Here is an 18,307-nt window from a genome sequence, read left to right on the forward strand (position 1 = left end):
TGACAGTCACTAAATTCATCAGGACCCGAATAACATCGGCCTTTGAATGTGGAAGGAGAAACGTTTGTCTGTTCTGTCTGTGGGAAAAGATTTCAAACATCAGTGTGACTGGAAAGGCACCGAGACACACACACCCGAGTGAGAGTGTTCCAGTGCACGACTGTGGAAAGAGCTTTAACCAGTTACACAGCCTGAAAAAACATCGCACCATTCACAGCGGGGAGAAACCGTACATGTGTTCTGTGTGTGGACGAGGCTTCAACTGATCATCCAACCTGGAGAGACACAAGGACACCCACACAACGGAGAAACCGTGGAAATGTAGGGACTGTGGGAAAGGATTCAATTACCCATCCAAGCTGGAAATTCATCGACGCAGTCACACCGGGGAGAGGCTGTTCACCTGCTCCCTGTGTGGAAAGGGATTCACTCAGTCAACCCACCTTCTGACACACCGGCATATTCACACTGGGGAGAGGCCGTTCACCTGCTCCGTGTGTGGGAAGGGATTTACTCAGTCATCCCACCTGCTGACACACCAGCGAGTTCGCACTGGGGAAAGACCGTTCACTTGCTCCGTATGTGGGAAGAGGTTCACTCAGTCATCCCACCTCACTGCACATCAACTTGTTCACACTGGTAAGAGACCATTTAAATGTTCTGACTGTGAGAAGAGCTTTAAAAGCAAAAAGGATCTGATGCAACACCAACGCACTCACACTGGGGAGAGGCCGTTCACCTGCTCTGAGTGTGGGAGGGGATTCACTCAGTCATCCCACCTGCTGAAACACCAGCGAGTTCACAAGTGACTGCAGGGGTTGGATTTTGCTGTTGTTGCTGCTGTTAATCACATCCAGGACTGAACCATGTTCATTCTGACTGTTGGGGTTTGTTTCTGCTGATCTTAAACTCCAGCCCAGTTATTGGAGTTATTAATATTCTGGATATCTGTCATAGAGTCATAGAGGCACAGAAGGAGGCCATTTGGCCCATCGAGTCCGTGCCGGCTCTCTGCAGAGCAATCCAGTCAGTCCCATTCCCCCACTCTATCCCGTAGCCCTGCAAGTTTATTTCCCTCAAGTGTCTCCTCTTGAAAATATTGCGTGTCTTCGCTTCCACCACATCCATCGGCAGCGAATTCCATGTCATCACCACTCGCTGCGTAAAAAAGTTTTTCCTCACATCCCCCCTGTATCTCTTGCCCAAACCTTAAATCTGTGTCCCCTAGTCCTTGTACCATCAACTAGTAGGAACAGCCTTTCCCCGCCTAGCCTATCCAAACCCGTCATAATCTTGTACACCTCTATCAAATCACCCCTCAACCTCCTTTGCTCTAATGAAAGCAAATGCATCTTCTCCAACCTGTCCTTGTAGCTAAGATCCCCCATCCCCGGAACTATTCTGGTAAATCTCCTCTGAACCCTCTCAAGGGCCTTCACATCCTTCCTAAAGTGTGGTGACCAGAACTGGACGCAATTATCCAGTTGTGGCCTAACCAGCGCTTTATAAAGGTTCAGCATAACTTCTCTACTTTTGTACTCAATACCTCTATTTATGAAGCCCAAGATCCCATATGCTTTGTTAACCACTCTCTCAATGTGTCCTGCCACCTTCAGGGACCTGTGCACATTAACTCCCAGGTCCCTCTGTCCCTGCACACTCTTTAAAACTGTGCCATTAAGTGTATATTGCCTCTCCCTGTTCCTTCTGCCAAAATGCATCACCTCACACTTCTCTGTATTAAATTCCATCTGCCACTTGTCTGCCCATTCTGTTAGCCTTTCTATGTCCTGTTGCAGTCGATTGGTATCATCATCAATGTTTGCCACACCCCCAAGTTTGGTGTCGTCGGCAAATTTAGAAATTCTACTCTGTATTCCAATATCCAGGTCATTTATATATATCAAAAAAGCAGTGGCCCCAGTACTGACCCTTGGGGAACACCACTGTCTACCATCCTCCAGTCTGAAAAACAGCCATTTACCACAACTTGCTGTTTTCTGTCCTTAAGCCAATTCCTTATCCAAGCTGTCACTGACCCACCTATTCCATGAGCCTCAATTTTTTTAACCAGCCTTCTATGTGGTACTTTGTCAAACGCCTTACGAAAATCCATGCAGACAACATCCATTGCATTCCCTTCCATCAGTCCGCTCTGTTACTTCATCAAAAAATTCAATTAGATTAGTCAAACACAATCTGCCTTTTACAGATCCGTGTTGGCTTTCCTTAATTAGCTTAAATCTCTCCAAATGCCTGTTAATATTTTCCTTGATTATTGTTTCTAAAACTTTACCCACCACTGATGTTAAACTGACCGACCTGTAGTTACTAGGATTGTCCTCACACCCTTTCTTGAACAATGGTGTCACATTTGCCACTTTCCAATCACCAGGCACCTCCCCTGCATCTAGGGAAGATTGGAAAATTATGGCAAGCCCTTCCGCTATCTCCTCCCCCAATTCCCTTAGCAACCTGGGATGCAAGCCATCTGGACCAGGCAACTTATCCACTCTAAACATACCCAGCCTTTCTAGTACACTCTGTCCATCAGTTTTCACCCCTTCCATTGCTTCTACCATTTCCACTTCTACCGATATTTTGTCAGCATCCACCTCCTTAGTAAACACCGATACAAAGTACTCATTGAGTATTCTAGCCTTGCCCTGCGCCTCTAAGCATATATCACCTTCTTTGTCTCTAATAGGCCCCACCCCGCCTCTTACTACCCGCTTAATGTTTACATGCCGGTAGAACATTTTGGGGTTCCCTTTTATGTTAATCGCCATTCTACTCTCATATTCTCTCTTTGCCAATCTGATTTTCATATTCACATCCCCTCTCAATTTATTGTATTTGGTCTGGTTCTCCCTTGAAGAATTCACCTGATATGCATCATACACCCTCTTTTTTTGTTTCATCATCTTCTCTATCTCCCTCATCATCCAAGGAGCCCTTGCTTTGGTTCCCTTACCCTTCCCTTGGTTCCCTTACCCTTCCCTCTTGTTGGAATGTACCTAGCCTGTACTTGGAACATCTCCTCCTTAAAGATCACCCATTGTTCCATTACAGTTTTTCTTGTCAGTCTTTGGTTCCATTTTACCCTGGCTAGATCCTTTCGCATCCCATTGAAGTTAGCCCTATTCCAGTTTAGAAGTTCCACTCTAGATTGTTCCTTGCTCCTCTCCATTGCTAATCTAAATCTTGTGATACGATGATCACTTGTACCCAAGTGTACCCCCACAGACACTTGGTCGACCTGGCCCACCTCATTCCCCAACACCAGATCCAGCAATGCCTCCTTCCTAGTTGGGCCAAGAACATGTTGGTCAAGGAAATTCTCCTGAACACATTTCAGAAATTCCTCCCCCTCCTTTCCCTTTACCCTAGCATTATCCCAATCGATATTTGAGTAATTAAAATCCCCCAATATCACCACTCTATAGCTCTTGCATATCTCTGCGATTTCCCTGCAGATTTGCTCCTCTACCTCCCTCTCACTACTTGGAGACCTATAGAATTCCCCAATAGTGTGATCGTACCCTTTTTGCTCCTCGACTCTAACCAAATGGATTCTGTCCTTGTCCCCTCAAGAACATCCTCCCTTTCCAACACTACAATGTCTTCCTTAATCAGCACTGCCACCCCACTGCCCTTTCCTCCTTCCCTATCTTTTCTACCTTGTACCCTTGAATATTAAGTGCCCAATCCTCACCGTTTTTAAGCCACGTTTCCATTATTGCCACAGCATCATATTGCCACACAGCTAATTGTGCTTGTTGCTCACTAACCTTATTCAGCTTTGCTTGAAATACACAGTGTGTCGAGTATTTGATTTCCCCAAGATAAGAGGAGACTATTTGATGTCCTGTTACTGACTGCTCCATTTTTGGACCTTTTCTCCTCTCTAACTCTAGATTATTTCAGTTCTCATACCTTTGGTTACTCTCATGGACAAGTACCAGCTCCCCATACATTCCAGAGTGCCTCTCCTAGCCTTGGTATCCAGGGAAGGTATCGGTAACATGCCCGGGGTCACTAAACACAAAACCCAGTCTGTTAATCACTTTCAGCTACTGGGCTTAGTGTGTGACCCACAGCATCTCTCTCACCTTCGATGTGTGAATAGAGCATCACGCCTGCAAACTTCGGTTTCATAGAATCATAGAAAGTTACAGCACAGAAGGAGGCCATTTCGGCCCATCCTGTCCGCACCGGCCAACAAAGAGCTATCCAGCCTAATCCCACTTCCCAGCTCTTGGTCCGTAGCCCTGCAGGTTAGAGCATCCCAAGTGCACATCCAAGTACTTTTTAAATGTGGTTAGGGTTCCTGCCTCTACCACCCTTTCAAGCAGTGAGTTCCAGACGCCCACAGCCCTGAAGAAATTTCCCCTCGAATCCCCTCTAAACCTTCCACCAATTAGAAACATAGAAGATAGGAGCAGGAGTAGGCCATTCGGCCCCTCGAGCCTGTTCCGCCATTTAATGAGATCATGGCTGATCATCCAAATTCAGTACCCTGTCCCTGCTTTCTCCCCATATCCCTTGATCCCTTTAGCCTTAAGAAATATATCTAACTCCTTCTTGAATATATTTAATGAATTGGCCTCAACTGCCTCGTGTGGTAGAGAATTCCACAGGTTCACCACTCTCTGGGTGAAGAAATTCCTCCTCATCTCTGTCCTAAATGGCTTACCCCTTATCCTTAGACTGTGACCCCTGGTTCTGGACTCCCCTGCCATCAGGAACATCCCTCCTGCATCTGGTCTGTCTAGTCCTGTTAGAATTTTATGTTTCAATGAGATCCCCTCTCATTCTTCTAAACTCTAGCGAATACAAGCCCAATCGACCCAATCTCTCCTCATACGTCATTCCTGCTGCAGTGGGGAAACTGACATCATTGGCAGTTTCACTGAAAGATGTAATAAAGACAATAATCGAATAGGTCTTTGCAGTAGTAAGCTTTTTCTAAATTGCTGAACTGGCAGTTGAGATAACCTAAGCAGTAGTGTTAGAATGACTGATGACTGCAAACTGTATAACGTGGAACCATAAGAGGCCGAGAGGATGTAAGTTCTGTTCTGGCAGGAAAGTAAAACAATAAGTTGGAAGTAAAGAGGCCTAGAGAGGCAGGAAAGGAGGACAATGAGTCAGAAATACAATGTTGGTTAGACCACATCTGGCATAAACAGAGGTCATAGGTGCAACAACAGCTTGTGGGATAACGGATGTCATGAATCTTATCATGACTCATGAAGTAACACTGGGCGGCCAGCTGGTGGCGCCATCCAAGGAGTATAAATACTCGGGCCTGGGCCCAGCTTGCTCAGAATGTTTCTGTAACTAGAAATCTCATGGTTTTGAAACAGTTGATTAAAGCCTTGTTTTATACTCAAACCAAGTGCTCAGAAGTCTTTTTACATCAATTTAATCAACTGTGTATCGGCTCCACGCTCTGAGTGATTTCGGGAACAGCCAGTTATGACTTCAACTGTAGAAGGGAACTCTGGCGTAGTAATCAATCCAGCATGGACAAACTACTCAGACCCGCCCGTCTTGACCTGGACCTGAATTCACCTACAACTACAAAGGTATGGAAACACTGGTATCGCACCTTCAGCAACTTCCTCAGGGTGTGTGGTGAAAGTGTTCCTGATAAATTAGAGATACTTGCTAATTATGTATCTCATGTGTTTGACTATATCGAAGACTGTGTAGACTATGACTCTGCTATCCTAATATTACAGCGATTATATGTTAAGGTCCCAAACAACATTTTTGCTCGGCATCTACTGGCCACAACTTGACAACAACCCGGGGAATCACTTGACGAATTCCTTCAAAAGCTTTGCAGGCTCAGCAAGGATTGTAATCTTAAAGCTGTCACAGCTGAGCAGTACCAGGAGGAGTTAATTCATGATTCCTTTATTAATGGGATTGCATCTCCCTTCATACGCCAGCGTCTGTTGAAGAATAAAACCCTTGAGTTACAGGCTGCCTACGACCAGGCAGGTTCCCTGGACTTAGCAAAGAGGAATGCAGATACCTATCTTTTACCACGTGCGCGGGCTGCTGCTATCACTTTTAATGACTCCTTCGATAGGTCTCGGGCATAAGCCTTCACTGATGATGACTCTAACCTAGCTGAAGACAACCCTGCCCTAGAAGCCTTCACTGATGACGACCCTGCCCGAGCGGCATCTTGGCAATCTGGAAGGAAGTGTTTCTTCTGTGGAGGTGCATTCCACTATAGGAAATTTTGTCCTGCTCATAACGCAGTCTGCAATCATTGCAGTAAGAAAGGTCACTTTTCTAAGGTATGCCAGTCAAGAGCCTCTGTTAGTAAGAAAGGCCACTTTTCTAAGGTATACCAGTCGAGAGCCCCTGTTAGTTTTGCAGCTATTATCTATAAAACTGCTCCTCCCCCAAGAGCCACTACTAAGGTTACAGCTGTAATCTATAAAACTGCTCCTCCCCCAAGAACCACTACTAAGGTTACAGCTGTCAAGGGTAAAACTGCCCCATCTCCTATCACAGCTGTTTTTCCCCAAAGTCTGTCCCATGTAGCCACGAAGGTTTCGGTAAATGGACACATTTTGAGTGCACAAATTGACTCATGCAGCTCTGACAGCTTCATTAGTGAGCGGGCTGTCAGTAAGTTAAAACTGCGTATTTACCCCTCAGACAGGGAAATTGCAATGGCTCTGACGACACTGACCACCAACCCTTCCGGCTTTTGTCTTTTCGACCTTATTCTCAATGGCCGCACTTATTTCTCCACCCAGCTCGGGGTGCTCAAGAACCTATGCAGTGATGTGCTCCTGGGACAGGATTTCCAGAAACAACTCAAAAGACTCACTTTCGATCGAGTTTGGAGGGTCAAAGCCAGAGCTTACTATTTCCAAAGTACCGTTTTGTGCGCTTTCGGCGGCTTCGCTCGACGAGCCCTCCTTGTTTTCCAATCTTTCCCCCCGATGTAAGCCCATAGTCACTAAAGCACGACGTTTCAGCCAAGATGATTGATCCTTTATCGAGGCAGAAATCTCTCGCCTTCTAGCTGACGGTATAAATGAGCCATGTTCATCTCCCTGGCGGGCTCAAGTTGTCGTTGTTAAAAATCCTCTGAAGCAACACAAGAAACGTCTTTGCATCGATTACTCACAAACTATTAACCAGTATACCGACCTGGATGCCTACCCACTACCACGCATCGATGACATGGTCAATAACCTTGCCAACTACAAGGTATTTTCAACTTTTGATTTAAAGAGCGCATACCATCAAGTACCGTTAAAGGACTCTGACAAAAAGTATACGGCCTTTGAGGCCAATGGTTGGCTTTACCAGTTTTGTCGCCTTCCATTTGGGGTCACCAATGGGGTGGCCATCTTTCAATGGGCAATGGATAGCCTAGTCAAACAGGAGAACTTAACGGATACTTTTCCATATCTAGATAATATCACCATTGCTGGTCATGACCAGAAGGAGCATGATGCCAACCTCCAGAAATTTTTTGACATTCTCCGTCGTCTCAACTTAACCTTAAATGAGTCCAAATCTGTGAAATCCGTACCATCAGTCAACATCCTTGGCTACTGGGTGGGCAACGGTGTCATCAAACCGGATCTGGAGTGATTTCATCCGCTTCAGGAGCTCCCTCCCCCTACGAATCTTGGCTCTCTTCGTCAGGCACTCGGCATGTTCGCCTATTATGCGAAGTGGATACCCCACTTCTCCGACAAGATCCTGCTTCACGCGAAGTCATTTCCGTTGGAGCCAATGGCTATTTCAGCTTTCAACCTCCTCAAGCAACAACTGGAAAAAGCCACACTTCGTTCCATCGATGAAAATCTCCCTTTCGTGGTCGCATGCAATGCATCGGAGGTGGCGATCTCAGATCAAGGTGGTCGAACCATTGCATTTCTGTCCAGAACTTTGCAGGGTAGCGAGCTCCATTATCCTCCTGTCAAGAAGGAGGCTACGGCTATCATCAAAGCAGTACGTAAATATAGTCATTTTCTCGCTCGTTGTCATTTCACGCTTATAACTGATCAGCGCTCCGTGGCCTTTATGCTGGATAACCATAAATGCACTATGATCAAGAATAACAAAATACAACTCTGGAGGATGGAATTGGCCGTCTTTGGCTACACCATACATCATCGACCCGGCAAAGAGAATGTGGCCCCGGATACCCTCACGCGTGCATTCTGCTCTTCTATGTCAACTTCGGCTTTTGCGGATCTTCATACTGACTTATGCCATCCTGGCGTTACCCGTATGTTGCATTTTGTGCGATCTAAAAATCTCCCATTTTCTACGGAAGATGTGAAAAGAACTTGCTCCACCTGTAGAATCTGTGCGGAATTAAAACAGCAATTCTTCCGTCCATCGGATGGCGCTCATGCACGCTATGCAGCCTATGCAGCGACTCAGCATTGACTTTAAAGGGCCATTGCCTTCCTCCACACGAAACACCTACTTACTTACTATGGTGGAAGAGTATTCACGATTTCCCTTTGCTTTCCCCTGTCCCAATATGCTTACTTCCACAGTGATCAAATGCCTCAATCAAGTCTTTTCCCTTTGCGGTACGGCCAATTTCATTCACTCTGATTGGGGTCCCTCCTCCATGTCAAGTGAACTCAAAAGTTATCTTTCCCAACGGGGAATCGCCACAAGTAAAACAACACCATATCATCCTATTGGAAACGGACAGGTTGAGAGATACAACGCTATCATTTGGAATGCTGTTCGTCTTGCACTGAGGTCACGCAGCCTACCAGACCAGCAGTGGGAAACTGTGCACCCTGACGTGTTGCATTCCATCAGGTCTCTTCTTTCTACGTCCACCAATGTCACTCCTCACGAGCGATTCTTGAGGTTCCAGCGTTGCTCCACTCATGGGACGTCCCTACCATCATGGCTGGCAGCTCCCGGCCCCGTGCTGCTCTGAAGATTTGTCCGATCTTCCAAAAACGATCCCCACATCAACGAGGTGGAACTAACGGATGTTAATCTCACATACGCGCACGTGCGGTACCCTGATGGCCGGGAGTCCACCGTTTCACTCCGAAATCTGGCTCCCTGTGCAACCAGTCCCACGGATCCAACTGGTGGAGGAATCCGTGGTAATGATGCCGACGCTCTGCGCTCCTTTGAGGATGATGCCCTACCTGGGACATCAAGGGATCTGCCGGCTACTCCACCAGATCAACTCGGGGAGCCGAGCGCTTCCCAGGGGATGGCCACCCGAAGCCAGGACGCCGGTCAATCCCCAGCTACCAAACAAGATGACCCCAGCTCTGCGTCAGTGGGGACCCGCACCCGGAGTCACGATCTCCCCGGTCTTCCGCAGGTCGATCAAGGCGACACGGGCCCTGTCGATCTATCAATCCGGACCAAGCGACCCAGGGACCGAGACACAGTCCGAGGAGACACGTCTTCCAGCTACAAGCGAAGATCTAAAAGACTGCGGCTATTCGTGGTCCGCCTAATCCACTAAAAGGAAGTCGTTGGACTTCCAAAACTTTCAGGCGGGAAGAATGTCATGAATCTTATCATGACTCATGAAGTAACACTGGGCGGCCAGCTGGTGGCGCCGTCCAAGGAGTATAAATACTCGTGCCTGGGCCCAGCTTGCTCAGGATGTTTCTGTAACCAGGAACTAATGATGTAACTAGAAATCTCATGGTTGTGAAACAGTTGATTAAAGCCTTGTTTTATACTCAAACCAAGTGCTCAGTAGTCTTTTACATCAACGGACATATACTTTCCCAATAATAAAGGTGGTGCTTTAATGTAACGTGGCATAGGCAGCCAATCAGTGAAGATGTATGTGGGCCAAGGTCCAATCATGTGGCAGGAATGAATTTTGCATGAGCTGGAAATGTGTATTGTAATGTATAAAAATGTAGTGTTTGCTGCACCAATTTGGAAAGGTCTGGCTAAGACAGAGCAGACTGTTTCCCCACCGGTGTAATAAAGACAACTTGACTATCGATCTAAAACCTCGTGTCGAGTGTTGGTTTAAAATACTCCACAACAATTGGCGTCACGAACAGGATCCACACAGACGGGAGGCACGGGCGAGTGAAGCTGAGCCAAAAACGTGAGTATTTTTAAATACCACGTACAGTTAGGGCAAGGCAACACCGTCTCGTGTCCACCGCCCCCTTTGGAATCAAAGAACTAAAAGGTTTGCATCGATAAGTCAAGCGGTCTTGGGGTTAGGGTGAAACGCGTGGAAGAATAGGCGGGGTATGAGTTGCAAGTAGTGCGTTAAGTTTGGAGAAAAAGTCTAAAACATACTTCTGACAACTGCAGTTACAAGTACCATCCCACTCTGTGAGAGTAAAGTAAGGGAGGTACCCCTGACAACTGGGGTTACAAGTACCGTCTCACTCTGCGAGAGTAAAGCAAGGGAGGTACCTCTGACAACTGTGGTTACAAGTACCGTCTCACTCTGCGAGAGTAAAGTAAGGGAGGTACCTCTGACAACTGTGGTTACAAGTACCGTCCCACTCTGCGAGAGTAAAGTAATGGGACGTACCTCTGACAACTGCAGTTACAAGTACCGTCCCACTCTGCGAGAGTAAAGTATGGGACGTACCTCTGACAACTGCAGTTACAAGTACCATCCCACTCTGCGAGAGTAAAGTATGGGACGTACCTCTGACAACTGCAGTTACAAGTACCGTCCCACTCTGCGAGAGTAAAGTAAGGGACGTACCTCTGACAACTGCAGTTACAAGTACCATCCCACTCTGCGAGAGTAAAGTATGGGACGTACCTCTGACAACTGCAGTTACAAGTACCATCCCACTCTGCGAGAGTAAGCAAGGGAGGTACCTCTGACAACTGCGGTTACAAGTACCGTCTCACTGTGAGAGTAAAGTAAGGGAGGTACCTCTGACAACTGCGGTTACAAGTACCGTCTCACTCTGCGAGAGTAAAGTAAGGGAGGTACCTCTGACAACTGGGGTTACAAGTACCGTCTCACTGTGAGAGTAAAGTAAGGGAGGTACCTCTGACAACTGCGGTTACAAGTACCGTCTCACTGAGAGTAAAGTAAGGGACGTACCGCTGACAACAATGAACCATGGGAAGTGAAAAACTCGAGTGGGGACCGGTGGGGTCTCTGACTTGCTATTTAGCGACAAAAATAAAAGATTAATTGATAAAATGGTTAAAAAAGATTGGCAACCGAACGACCCACCGGCCAAACAAAGAGAATGGTGGGCTAAAGAAACAAAATTAAAGGAATTAGTGGCTCGTGCATATTGAGTTGAGTAGACGTACTCGAATTTGGACCAAAAACGGTGCCAAAATTGTACTCGAGTACCAGTAATTTAGGAAAGGGAATAAGGAAAAAAATTTAAGTTTTATCGACACAGATGATATCAGTTTCTGTCCAAAACAAGTAAAATCCAGGATTTGCTGAGTGAAAGGAATCTTAAAAGGAATGCTGGAATCTCGGTTTGTGTGAAAGTGTGTGTTAAAAGTGGGGAAGTTTTCTGTCTTTGAAAGAAAATGTCTGTTGTGTTTGTTTTAGCTCCACCCACTCTTTTGTACAGAGAGCTAAAATCTGTTTAACCCTTTGAAGACTTGTCTTGAATGATGGACAAGCGCGTGTTGTTTTAAGTTTGTTAATTGTTTTACAAAAGATAAGCTTCAGCCTTGAAGTCACAGTTGCCAATGTGCCTGGAAGAAAACGAAGCTATGGTTTCTTTCTTTTCCAAGTGATACTGGTTAGTTAAAAAAAATTGATCTGGATTGGATTGGAGTTATGAGGTTAATTAACCTATTAAAACCAGACTTTTATTGTGGCCACGGTGAAATTCTGGTTGGTGTAAATTTGTGTGGACCGCATTGAATAAGATATTTAATGGTCTGAAACCAGACTTTAAAATATTCACAGTCTTGGATATAGCGAACGGGTTCTGGTCCATACCATTGGCAGAGGAATCACAAGGGAAATTCGCCTTTACTGTCGGGGATAGACAGTACACATGGACCAGGGTCCCGCGGGGGTTCCACAACAGTCCAAATATATTCCACCGTGTACTGAGTCAAGCCTTAGACGGGTTAGACCTATCAAAGTACCAGAGCGCCCTACTCCAATATGTCAATGATGTAATGATTGCATCAGAGGATGCCAAAGGACACATGGGAGCAGTACTAGCCACCCTCTAGACACTTCAGAAAGCTGGCTTTAAATTGAACCCCAAAAAGGTACAGGTTGGACTGTCCAAAGTAAAGTATCTGGGGCACGAAATGAGCCAGGGGTATAAGGCACTCCCGCAGGAACGAAAGGCAGCCATAAAAGACATGCCAAGGCCAGTGACCGTCCGGGGAGTGAGGAAAGTGTTGGGACTGTTTAACTACTGCAGGAATTTTATATCAGACTTTGCAGGGAAAGCAGAGCCGATTCAACGGTTAGTTAAAGGGGGAGACCCGCCACTGATAAGATAGAATGGGAATCGGAGCAGGACGAGGCTTATGCAAAATTAAAAGCAGCCCTGACATCCGCACCCGCACTAGGATTGCCAAATATAGTCAAACCATTCCATATATACTATAGTATAGACGGGAACTTCTATAACGCTGTAGTCACCCAAGAGTACGGGGGAGATATGAGGCCAATTGCCTATTACTCCACCCAACAAACCCCCGTGGCTAGAGAAATGGCGAGATGTGTGGCGGCCCTTGACTGCGCCACATGGGCGGTGCGGATATGCGAGCCCGTCACTATGTCAGGACAGCTAATATTACACACGCAACACACAGTGTGGACCTGCTAAACACAGGCAAAATGAAGGCTGTATCAGACAGAAGGAGGGTGGCTTGGGAAGCAGTATTGATACCCAAGGACGGATCTGTCCAGATTATAAGGGAACATAGAGTCAACCCCGCAGAGGGAATGCTATCAGAGGGTGAGGCACACGAGTGTCAGTTAGTAATCGAAGAAGAGGTCAGAGGAACCGTATAAGAATCGCCCCTTGAAAATCCCCAAAACACCTTTTATGTAGACGGATCTCGCCGATATATAAATGGGGAGCAACACACGGCTGGGCAGTAGTACCCGAGAACGGAGAAACAGTCGCAAAGGGAGGGCTTGAAGGAGGAACCTCAGCTCAAGTAGCAGAACCAGTGGCTCTCACGGAAGCATTGAAATTGGCAAAGGGAAAACGAGTAAATATATACACAGATAGTGGGTATGCGTTTGGGGTAGTGCGTGATTATATGATAGCGTGGAATAGGAGAGGATATGTAACCTCCGGAGGAGGACAAATACAGCATGAGGAGGTAGTGAGAGACCCAGTAGAAGCGGTAAAAGGAGCAGAAGAGGGAGCAGTGATTAAAATAAAGGCACACCGCAAGATAGTGAGCGAGCAACAAAAAGGAAATATGCTAGCTGATCAGGCAGCAAGAGCAGCAGGTGGAATAACAGCAGAGGAAGTGAACATTAAAAGAATCCAAGAGGAGACCGAAATGGAGGAGCAGGAGCAGTGGACAAAGAGAGGCGCAGCCAAAGGTAGAGATGGAATATGGAAAAAGGATCACAGGGTGACCGGACTGACACCATATGAACTCAGGACTGGACGAGCAATGTGTCTGCTGGAAGGAGTAGCATCTGGTAGTGAGGGACTAGGACCCTTAAAAGATAAAGTGAGGAAATACATACAAACATTGGATAATCAATTGAAGCAGCTCAAACAAGAAGTTAAAGAACAACAAGACATCAGAGATAAAAATACACAAAAGCAGGGGGCCTCGGAGCCCCTACCCAAGGTGGGCGAGCAGTTATTTGTTAAAATATTGCCAGAGAGATCGGGATTCTCACCTAGATGGACCGGACCATTTGAGGTTATGACCAGTGATACGTACGCATGTATAGATATGAGGGGAAAGGGTAGATGGAAACATTGGACCCAATTAAAACGATAAAGCAATAACCCATCTGATCTTAAATCCCACAGGAACAATGGAATAAACACCGGAGATAAACTAACCTCTGGTGACGACCAGGCTTCTGCTTAATTTACAGGGAAACTTCACCATGAAGGTGGGATTACTGCTGGGACATGAAATAAGCAAAGGGACATCCCACATTACACGACAAGTACATGATGAAGAAGCACCATGTTTTAATGGAACAATCACATTCGGAGTCTCATCCACGGCTCCCAATACACAGAAAGAAGAGACAAGCGAACCGAGGATGCTACAATGTCCAGATATGAAACCTGGACCCATGAATGGACTAGTATTATTTACCGAGGGAGGACAATTGTATGGTAACGTGAGACATGAAATTGTACTGGTGCTAATGAACTTAACCATGTTACAATGGCCAGGATATTGTGAAAGGTTTACTAAAACTAGAGAATTGTATCCATATATGATGAAGAATGTAATTAACCAAGCTGCTGATGCGACAGGGGCTACTAATTTTAGGGGATATGCTGCATTCCACCAAAGGATTAAGAGGAGCTTAGGAACCGATATACTCACGGGAATAAACACGGGGACATCATTCATTAATGCCCTAGATCTACAAGGAGTCCAGAGTCATGTGGAACGACTACAAAGGGTAATACAGCAGATTTTAGAGAAGGAAACTGGTTTGGTTCGACAAGGATCAGAGTTGGGAGGACATACGATAAGGAAATTACTCGAGGGAATCAAGGTTATAGAGGACCATGCTAGCATTATCAACAAACTAAACCATAGAGATGAGGAACAGGCAAAAGACGGGGTAGGGAGAGGCTTGTGTCATGCCTATGGCCAATGGATCACCGGACAGTTAAAACATAATCTGGCACAGATACCGCGAGGCGAGGTACCAGACTGGATTAACAGCACACAGCTCTATGGCCTGAGCCATAATCCAGGCCCTCAGTGCTTCTACCCTCAAGGGGATGACCAGAGTATATCCAGTGATACAAAAATGTAAAGCAGAAGTGACAGCAATGATAGGCATGGTACTCCTGATACCAGTGGTGGGACTAGACACGACTCCATACCCACAGTACCAGGTAACAAACATAGGCATAGTGAGGGGTGAGACATACCTCCAATACTATCCAATTGATACCTATGCCATCAGGAAGAATGGTACTATGAGAGGAGTCTCCCTAAACGGATGCCACGGGAAAGGCACGCTTACGATATGCCCACATCCGGTAGGAGAAGGCCCTAAGGATGAGTGCGGCTATAATAAGACAGAGGGGTGTGTGTTGGAATTATCACATGTTGATCACCATCACACCCGCTCGGGATACAGAGGCGAAGGGGAGTATTGTATAGTCACCACAGAGACTGAGTACCAATATAGTAACCTTGTATGTGCAATCACAATGCCTAACTTTTGCTTTACACCAAAGATCCCTGTGACAATTGGACACACCAGATTGGTGTATGTACATTCAAGGGAGGAGATAAAACTAAATGTGCCAGATAGTCTAAAGGATGAGTTGGTTAATTATGAAGATCCGGCCAGGGCCCCAATACCCCGCCTGCAAGAGGATCTGCAAGAAATGAAAGAGGATTTAAGTAAGATGGTGAAACAATACATAGTGTTGCAAAGGAATCTTGGGGAATTAGAAAGGGACAGAGGTAGAGCTACAGGACGTCCCGTGGTATGAGAAGCTGTGGGATTGGGGAATGAATGTCAACATACACCCATGGATCCGCATCATTTCTCATATATTAGGGATAGTACAGTTAGTCATGGCTATAGGATGGGGAATAGCAGCATGCACCACTTGTAAAAAGAAACGGATCAAACAAAGAGCTAAAGCGAGTCGGAAAACACAAGATTGCTCTAAACATGATGGGTATGCAGGGCCTCCCGAACCAGCGCCTGATCACCGCATGGGGCAGGAGGCACAGCGATGCTTATACATGTGGTTTAACTTGGGCAAGGGCCAAGTACCAAAAGGGGGGATTGCAGTGGGGAAAGAGTTAAACTGACATCGCTGGCAGTTTCACTGAATGGTGTAATAAAGACAATAATCTAATGGGCCTTTTGCAGTAGAAAGCTTTTTCTAAGTGGATAACATAGTCAGATGTGGAAACCATAAGAGACCCAAGAGGATGTAAGTTCTGTTTTGGCAGGAAAGTAAAACAATGAAAGAGGCCGAGAGAGGCAGGAAAGGAGGACAATGAGTCAGAAGTACAATGTTGATGAGACCCATCTGGCATAAACAAAGGTCAGAGGTGCAACAACAGCTTGTGGGATAACGGATGATAATAAAGGCGGTGCTTTAATGTAACGCAGCATAGGCAACCAATCAGTGAAGATGCATGCGGGCCAAGGTCCAATCGGGTGGCAGGAATGAATTGTGCATGAGATGGCCATGTGTATTGTAATGTATAAAAATGTAGTGTTTGCTGTACCAATTTGGAAAGGTCTGGCTAAGACAGAGCAGACTGTTTCCCCACCGGTGTAATAAAGACAACTTGACGATTGATCTAAAACCTTGTGTCGAGTGTTGGTTTAAAATACTCCACAACAGTGTAGTCACGGACAAATTATTCTAAAGAGCTTTTAAAAGCTACAAGATACGGGACTGAAGACATTCCTCAAATGGAGGGGGGACAAATCCCAGGGACATGATGGTTTCCATCCGAGGATTCTGAGGGAAGCCAGGGGAAGGAATAACGGAGGGTCCCCGAGTATAAATTGGCTGGCGCCTTTCCCTACATTACAGCAGTGGCAGCAATTCAAAATCAATGAATTGGCCGTGAAGCGTTATGGGCATCCTTGGGCCGTGAAGGGCGGCGAGTAAATGCACTCTCGCCTCTGAGTCAGAGGTTGTGGGTTCAAGTCCCACTCCAGAGACTTGAGAGCAAAAATCCAGGCTGACACTACAGTGCAGTGCAGAGGGACTGCTGCACTGTCAGAGGTGCCGTCTTTCAGATGAGACGTTAAACCGACGCCTCGTCTGCTCTCTCGGGTGGACGTAAATGATCCCACGGCACTATTTCGAAGAAGATTACGGGAATTATCCCCGGTGTCCTGGCCAATATCTATCCCTCAATCAATATAACTAAAAAAAAGATTATCTAGTCATCATCACATTGCATAGAAACATAGAAAACAGAAAAATAGGAGCAGGAGTAGGCCATTCGGCCCTTCGAGCCTGCTCCGCCATTCAATATGATCATGGCTGATCCTCTATCTCAATACCATATTCCCGCTCTCTCCCCATACCCCTTGATGCCTTTTGTGTCTAGAAATCTATCTATCTCCTTCTTAAATATATTCAGTGACTTGGCATCCACAGCCTGCTGTGGTAGAGAATTCCACAGGTTCACCACCCTCTGAGTGAAGAAATTTCTCCTCATCTCAGTCCTAAATGTCCTACCCCGTATCCTGAGACTGTGACCCCTCGTTCTAGACCCCCCAGCCAGGGGAAACATCCTCCCTGCATCCAGACTGTCTAGCCCTGTCAGAATTTTATACATTTCAATGAGATCCTCTCTCATTCTTCTAAACTCTAGTGAATACAGGCCTAGTCGACCCAATCTCTCCTCATACGACAGTCCTGCCATCCCAGGAATCAGTCTGGTGAACCTTCGCTGCACTCCCTCTATGGCAAGTATATCCTTTCTTAGGTAACGAGACCAAAACTGCACACAGTACTCCAGGCGTGGCCTCACCAAGGCCCTGTATAACTGCAGTAAGACATCCTTGCTCCTGTACTCAAATCCTCTTGCAATGAAGGCCAACATACCATTTGCCTTCCTAACTGCTTCCTGCACCTGCATGTTTGCTTTCAGTGACTGGTGTACAAGGACACCCAGGTCCCTTTGTACATCAACATTTCCCAATCTATCACCATTTAAATAATACTCTGCCTTTCTGTTTTTTCTACCGAAGTGGATAACTTCACATTTATCCACGTTATACTGCATCTGCCATGTATTCGCCCACTCACTCAACTTGTCTAAATCACCTTGAAGCCTCTTTGCATCCTCCTCACAACTCACAATCCCACCTAGTTTCGTGTCGTCAGCAAACTTGGAAATATTACATTTGGTTCTCATCCAAATCATTGATATATATTGTGAATAGCTGGGGCCCAAGCACTGATCCCTGCGGTACCCCACTAGTCACCGCCGGCCACCCCGAAAAAGAACCATTTATTCCTACTCTCTGTTTCCTGTCTGTTAACCAATTTTCAATCCATGCCAGTATATTACCCCCAATCCCATGAGCTTTCATTTTGCACACTAACCTCTTATGTGGGACTTTAATCAAAGGCCTTCTGAAAATCCAAATACACCACATCCACTG

At 46.1% G+C, this 18,307-nt stretch overlaps 1 protein-coding gene across 1 annotated transcript; it reads left to right on the forward strand.

The window, feature by feature from the left end:
• The first annotated feature begins 294 nt into the window (after positions 1 to 294).
• LOC147118966 (uncharacterized) lies at positions 295 to 16,456 on the forward strand. Its single transcript, XM_085984723.1, has 2 exons — positions 295 to 639; positions 14,032 to 16,456. The coding sequence occupies exons 1-2, from the start codon at positions 581 to 583 to the stop codon at positions 14,957 to 14,959; spliced, it is 987 nt and encodes a 328-aa protein (XP_085840849.1). The 5' UTR covers positions 295 to 580; the 3' UTR covers positions 14,960 to 16,456.
• Positions 16,457 to 18,307: the final 1,851 nt, after the last annotated feature.

Source organism: Somniosus microcephalus, chromosome 4 (genome assembly GCF_052327205.1).
Source record: "Somniosus microcephalus isolate GS21.2 chromosome 4, FLI_Smic_1.0, whole genome shotgun sequence".
NCBI classification, from domain to species: Eukaryota; Metazoa; Chordata; class Chondrichthyes; order Squaliformes; family Somniosidae; genus Somniosus; species Somniosus microcephalus.

Excerpts from the sequence above, each read along its gene's own strand:
- LOC147118966 (XM_085984723.1), top strand. The coding sequence starts at position 581 with ATGTGGGAAGAGGTTCACTCAGTCATCCCACCTCACTGCACATCAACT. Across the intron at positions 640-14,031 it reads ACATCAACTTGTTCACACTG|GCTTCTGCTTAATTTACAGG; the intron begins GTAAGAGACCAT and ends GGTGACGACCAG.